At 40.6% G+C, this 6,870-nt stretch overlaps 1 protein-coding gene across 1 annotated transcript; it reads right to left on the bottom strand.

Annotated features, from left to right (window-relative positions):
- Positions 1–382: 382 nt before the first annotated feature.
- On the bottom strand, positions 383–6,386 carry RPN1 (ribophorin I). Its single transcript, XM_044451662.1, has 6 exons — positions 5,826–6,386; positions 4,913–5,012; positions 4,520–4,658; positions 4,104–4,223; positions 3,206–3,451; positions 383–1,265 (listed from the first exon to the last, which is right to left on the bottom strand). The coding sequence occupies exons 1-6, from the start codon at positions 6,055–6,057 to the stop codon at positions 1,083–1,085; spliced, it is 1,020 nt and encodes a 339-aa protein (XP_044307597.1). The 5' UTR covers positions 6,058–6,386; the 3' UTR covers positions 383–1,082.
- Between the last annotated feature and the right edge of the window lie 484 nt (positions 6,387–6,870).

The raw sequence follows: 6,870 nt of genomic DNA, 5'->3' as shown, positions 1-6,870 counted from the left end.
CAATCTTATCAATTTGGTGAGCAATGCTACTGAATCAGGTTCTACACTTTTTAAAAAAATGTTGTAATCCTACAGAGATGGATTAACATTCAAACAGCAATGCAGAATCACATTCTGGATACCTCTGAACAGGCCAAAGGGGACTTACACTTCACCTAAACTTTATCCATGCATCCTAAGAAAACTGATTATTTAACAAGCGCAACAGTTTTGTATGTTATCAACTGCAACCAGCAAAAACTCTGCAACAATTTATGGATTAGTAATCCTTAATAAGTGGTAGCATGAGATAAAATGACTGCCAACCAAACCTAATGTAGTGCTTAATTCAGAAATCCAAACAGCTTAAGGCACTCTGGTAAGAAATTAAATACTAAAAACAGAACATCCACAAGCCTTTATTTCAGTTTGGTATTTCCTATGAAACAGGAACAACAAAAAGGAACAAGCCATCTGAGGAAATGTATAGGTTTATAAGCAAATGAACCTCATCCACCCTTTTTGCTTCCACCAGGCTCTAGCTGATGCTGTCATTTTGAGTCTCAAAAAGTTCAGGTGTAAGAATCTTATTTTGTGCAACAAATAGTAAAAAAAAACACTTTGTTCAAGTTATTTATGCAGAGCCCCGTACAGAAGTATAAAATACAGAAGTATGAATTCAAAGGTGCAGTACAGAAGGTGGAAAGCTTTGCCACCAAACCTTTGAACAAATCAATTGTATTTCTTCTCTCCCATTGAGACATTCAGTGCCAGCAGAGGCCTGTATCCATGCATCCCTACTGCTAACCAGGGAACCTCTGAAGTCTTGTTACTAGCGATCTGAGTTTTATGGAAGAACCATGGTCATAGTAAATCTGGGACATGTTATACACACACCTCTTCTAGCTAGTAGAGCAAACAGGCTCTAAAATAATTAAAACCACAATTTTGAAGATAGTTTCCAAAATGAATTCTCCCTTGACCCAATTATGAAGGGCAGTTCTATTTCTCCAACTCCCACTTTCCAACTTAGTGTGGCTCAGCATGCCCATACAACTGACTTGTACCTGTTCCCAACCCACCCCGAGCTTTTCACTTTTCACTTATAGTGCATCAAGAATGTTGTCGATTTTGCCGATCAGCTCCTGACGCTTGTTAGAATTGGTCTTCTCGTTCTCTATGTACGTATCCTTCTTGAGTTTGCCAACAACCAGCCGCTCTGCCTCCACAGATGATTTCAGAACCAGCTCCTTGACTTGGCTATCAAGTTTCTGAATTTCACTGACCTTGAAGAAACACAGGACAAATTAAGAGAACTGAAGCTTATAAACAATATTGATTTTAAAAAGTAGAGCACAGCAAGTGAATTACAATGAAGACCATTCCTTGGAATGAATGAGCCTCTTGAGGGTCCCTCTCTGGGCAGCAGAAAATTTGCCTGAAGTTGCCAACAGTATCCTAACATTCCTAACTGTACAATGACAAAACCAAAATGTACTAAAGTAGCATCCAGTGTTAGTCCTGCTCAGAGTGGAACCAAATTAGACTGAAATCAGAAGCTACACGCATCTATAACAATACTAGTGAACAGGTCTGAATATAAACACTTGCTGCAACAGAGTGTGGTATAACGGTTAAGAGGGCAGGACTTGGACTCGAGAGATCTGGGTTCTAGTCCCCACTCAGCCACAGAGTCAAATGGGTGACTTCAGACTCTCAGCCCTCACAGGACTGTTGTTATGAGGGTAAGACCGGGAGTAATAGGAGGAGGATTATGTATGCCACCCTGAGTTCTTTGCAAGAAAAAAAGTCAGGATATAAATTAAACAAACAAAGGCATCATCAGTTATACCGTCTAGAACCATGTCAGAGGTGGATTGTTATGCTGTACACCATTCCCGTTTTGTTTTTGAGGCCCAAAGCAGCAGTGGAGGAATTCAACAGCTACGGTGCTGGTACCCAGCCACATAGCTCAGGCCTCACGCTACCCATTAAGAGACCTTGCCAGGAAAACTAAATGGAACAGCACATTAAAGAACAGAACTCATTAACAGCTCTCCAGTTACAAATTAAGCTTCATTATACTGGCAGAAGTGACCAGCTTCTTCAGTAGTCCGGCCTCTTTCAAGACATCATTGTTCAAGAGGACACCCAGGAAGATCCAAAGAATGCCCTGGGGGCAGGGGAAGGTCCCCTTTCAAAGCATAAGAGATGCCACCTGCCATGTCAGGGTACCAGACCAGCTTCAAATCAGTAGAACAAGATGCCTAATCAGCTTCATTTGCTAATGGCAAGAAACAACTTATGGCAAATATTTAATTTCAAAGTAGTGGCCGCACTAGACAAATGATAGCAAAAAGACCAAAAGAGGGGACTGATGTGCTCCCCATACAGCACTACAAGGCCAAGACTGCTGCCTTCTTATCTTCTCACTGAGAGAAGCGCTTGGCAGAATGTGAATCCAGGCCAAAGTGTCCTACCCAACAGGATAGCTATGTTATCATACGTCAGCATAAAGAACAAAGCATTGTGGGAGAGTCTTACAAGTAAGAGACAGAAACTCTGCAAACAGGCATGATAATATATATCTAAAAGGTTTGCTGGGTTATAAGGAAGGTTCTAGATGAAAATAAGGCTTTTCTATTCAGGTAAATCAGTTCTGGAAACATGAAAGGTATTACTGTTGTCTAAAACCATTTAAATGTTATTAAGAAAACAGAGAGTGTATTGTTTTCAGCAATATGGTCATTTCTCACAGGAACTGGAAAAATCAGTTTTCAGTTTATGCATTCTATAGAAATGAAGACTCACTAAATACTTCAACAGCATTTTGTACTGTAATGTCAACACCTAGCACTTTCATTGCACAGATTTTCATTCTCTCATTATTCCAATTGATCTGAAAAGTAATGAAAATAAGCTCAATTTTTCACCAGATTCAGGAATGGTAGATCCTGGAACCACAAGGCTATACAAGCTTCATTGTGGTTGGGAAATACATGGAACGTGGAGATGTGGAAGACTTACACATAATTTTTCTATAGTGTTCCAGCATTGTCAGTTGACCCTAACTATCAGAGGATTTAAAAAATGCATCCAATATTGTTTCTTGCATGTTTCAAAATGAAAGTTGTCTTTAGAATGGTAAAGGATAGAGTTATAATCTGAAAGCAGAGGAGTTCAAACCAAATAGAAGCACCAATTAAGGCAAGTAACAGATTCTTACTTTATCACACAGATCAGAGCCTTCGGCCTTCAGTTTGGATTGCAGCGAGGCTATTTCACTGGTTAAGGCTTTATGTTCAGTCTCCAGAGATTTTTTGCCACTATTCAGGGTAGAAATATCCCGCGACTGCTTGTACTTATTCACAGCTTCATCAAAAAGGCGGTACAGACACAGTCGCTTATTCACTCCAGTGAGAACTTGCTCTGTAATGCAGGCAACTTTCATCCTAGCTTCTGCTGCTGGATCCTGCAAGAACATAAGACTTGCATTGAGCAAAGGCTCGATATATTATGGTGCATTTATTTACTACATGCTAAGTATTCAAAGTCCTTCACATCTTCTCTCAGAAGTCCTTGTAACCGTTCATTGTTCCCAGCTCAGCTCTTTTCCCACTAGGCTGTCTTAAGTAGCACACCAGCATCACCCCCGAATGGACAACTTTCCAAATGAATTTCCAGAAACAAAGTAGCAAAATTAGGAGCAGATGGGAATCCCACTTGCCCTATTCAAGAATAGATATCCATTGATCCAGCCTAGCCAAAGTCAATACAGAAACATACTGAAAGCTCCGTTAAAAATCACCACCACAGACTAGACTGCAGCTCAAGGTGGAAAGTCAATTCAATTTTATTCAAAAATTGTTAATATATATTTGTCTCTATAGCAAGAAACTATTAAATATTCTTAGAACATCACATATATAGTGTAGCAGCCTGCTCTGCCAAGGTGATTTATGTTTTACAAAAACATTTGAAGTACCACATAAAAAAGAAACAAATCTAGTATTCAAAAACCACCAGTGCAAGGCTATTCAAAACCCAGACAAGAGCAATCACAGGGAAAATGGTAAGATCAACCCCTCTACCATATCCTCTCTCTCCAACCTGTATTGTAGTACCTTAGTGATGGAGAAGTCCAGCCTCACATAAAGGATCACAGTAAAGAATAGGATGTAGAAGGCCCCAACTACTAGCAGAGGTTCCTGCAACATCAGGACCTTGTTAAAGGTATAGTGCACCTAAAAGGAGAAGGTAAATAATGAGACACAGGGAGAATCATTATTACTGAAGATGCTCTACATAATTTACATTGTTCAATACAAAAGTAAACTTCTTGCAGGTCTACCCCAGCCAGGTCTAAGCAGAAGTGAAGCTCAATTGTTTTACTGGCTTCAACAGAAGCATGGCCTGTTCCTATTGCAGTAGCCATTCATACGGCATTTAATGTATTACTACCACAGAGCAATCCGGGCTGCAAAGCTGGAAGCAGTGCTTCTTATGCTTTATGCTAGCCAAGCAACAGGATGATATTTACCACAATATCCTGGATGTGCTGCTCTACTAAGTTGTTCTTATGTGCTACAATAACTGGGCGGCCAAATGTGTCCAAATAGGTGTAGTGAAGCTCATCGGGAGCCCGGCTGATTTCATATGGACTGTCCACATGGATATTCCTGCAGAGAGTTGCATTCAAGAATATTAATGTTCCCCTCAGAGGCCTTAGCTACTATACATACAGTGAGAAAGAGAAGGATGGGCAGTATGCAACACAGGGCTTGAAAGGAACAGAAAAAAGCACACCATGTTGCAACCCAAGAACATCTGATTTCCATAAAATCTTACAGACATAAAGCAGTTATGTTTTATGACTGACAGCTCAGAACACACACAAATCTGGATTAAGTCTCCCAATCATATTGTTACTTACTTGGCACCTTCTGGAAGGATCATTTTCACAGTTAGTGAATCTATAACTTGCTCATCAAAGACATGGTCAACAAACCTCATCTTCAAGGCATACTGATCACCTGGGAAACAGTGACAATAGGCAACCATGAACTTTTCTCTATCTCAGCAACAGAGGCCAAGTTAGGTAAAGGATGCACCCAAGAGAAGATTTGACGTTCCACTGGAATGGGTTTTGATAAGCAAAGTACAGCAGTGAAACAGGAAAGGCAAGTTAGAAGATGTCCACACAATTATAATGAAATATTAAAATGTTGCACCTAATATAAGCTACACAAAATGCAAAACTAACACACTACCACCCCGCAAAAGACATTCATTTTGGATGCACTATGTCTCATTTTGTACATTCTGAGAAAGAATGGAATGGCAGCAGAGGAAGTGATGGAACAGGATGCAAGGGGAGCGGAGCTGGAGGGATAGAAGGAATATATCTGAAGTCCCTGAGGAAGTTCATAATCCTGCAAGATACCTTTCAGGCCCTTCTTCAACGACTTACATAAAACTTGAGATACACCTTTTAGACAGAACAGCAGGTAATTTATCTAAATAATCAAAACTAAGATTTGGGGGGAATCCAAACTATGTCCCTCTGTACAGATGCACAGCCTTATACTAAGGTTGTACACCTTTCAGGTAGAGAGCCGGGTGCACAGTGGTTGGAGTACTGGACTGGAACTTGGGCAATTCAGATTCTAGTCCCCAGGTAGCTTATTGGGAGACTTTAATCAGCAAGTGTACTGGGTGACTTTGAGCCAGTCACTGACTCTCAACATAGCTTATTTCACATGTGAAGATGTAAAGAAGAGGAGGACCTTGCAAGAGGAAAAATAAAAGATAAGCATTAAAAATAATATTCCAACAAGGAGACCTACCAAGATTAAAGAGGTATTCATAGCTTGGTAGGTTATAACCAATGATATAATGTGTCTTCCAACCACCAAACAGTGGAAAACGAGGGCGAATCTCCATTTCCACTGAGTCATCCAGGATCAGAAGGTGACTGGTAGATATATTGCCGATTTCATCTCTGTAATACACATCTTGAGCAGCAGCAGGAAGGATAGTCTGCAAAACAAAGTCAATTAGCATTCGGCACATGTTCATTTAAAAAAACCACCCCAGGGTGAATAACAAATGACTCAGTTATTAGCATTCATAAAATTTAATCACATAGAGGCAAAGATCGCAGTATAGTAGAATTGCCTTGATTTATTACATTTATGTAGCCACCATAAACTAATACTCTCTGAGTCACTTACAGATCAAGATAAAGTACAATGTCAAAAATGCTAGATACCGTAATTGGGAAATGATAATTCACCAAATAATAAGATTTTCCTCCATACAAAAACAGCGTAACAATTAGCCGCACACATTAAAACTACGCTTACACTTGTGAGAGCCTAAACAGTTTTTAAGAGGCTCTGGTGATGAACAGTCTTTCCCGGGCATCAAAAAGTGCATAAAGGTAGCACCAGGTGACCCCTTCTGGGAATGTTATTTTATAACTGCTATGTCCATCCTGAGAAAGCTCTCTCCACAGCAGCTGCCTACCTCACTTCATTTGGCACCTACAACAAGGCTTCTAAGATTCAGGTTCTTATGGGAGAAGCTCTTTCCCAGGCCTTTATAGGCAGAGCTGGCCAACCTCTAACCTGCAAACCATTTTTGGAGTGTGAGGATTTCTCCTCTGTCCTGCCAAGGGCAGCAAGACCCTCACCCCTACTAATTCCTACCAACTTCAGGTAAAGGTGAGGGTCATGAGAGATGAGTTGAGAGTCACCACCTCAAGGCAGTTGCTTCTAGAAGTTTTCCACTGTGGGTTGCCACCACAGCGCACCTGGACTGATATTCCCCAAAGAAGCAACACCCTAGCTGATAAGGCTGTGGAGAAGAGGAGAGAAACTGTGGGGAAAG

The sequence above is a fragment of the Varanus komodoensis genome, unplaced genomic scaffold, assembly GCF_004798865.1.
Source record: "Varanus komodoensis strain SLA01 unplaced genomic scaffold, ASM479886v1 scaffold6_2, whole genome shotgun sequence".
Taxonomy (NCBI): Eukaryota; Metazoa; Chordata; class Lepidosauria; order Squamata; family Varanidae; genus Varanus; species Varanus komodoensis.
The sequence above is the reverse complement of the archived record's forward strand: the minus strand, read 5'-3'. Positions and strand labels throughout refer to the sequence as shown.

What these genes read in the sequence shown, in the direction of transcription:
- RPN1 (XM_044451662.1), bottom strand. Translation starts at nt 6,057, where the DNA reads ATGAACATGTGCCGAATGCTAATTGACTTTGTTTTGCAGACTATCCTT. An exon ending in AGCACATCCAGGATATTGTG is followed by an intron (nt 4,224 to 4,519) that starts GTAAATATCATC and finishes TTCTCCTTTTAG; the next exon opens with GTGCACTATACCTTTAACAA. An exon ending in GCTCTGATCTGTGTGATAAA is followed by an intron (nt 1,266 to 3,205) that starts GTAAGAATCTGT and finishes TGTTTCTTCAAG; the next exon opens with GTCAGTGAAATTCAGAAACT.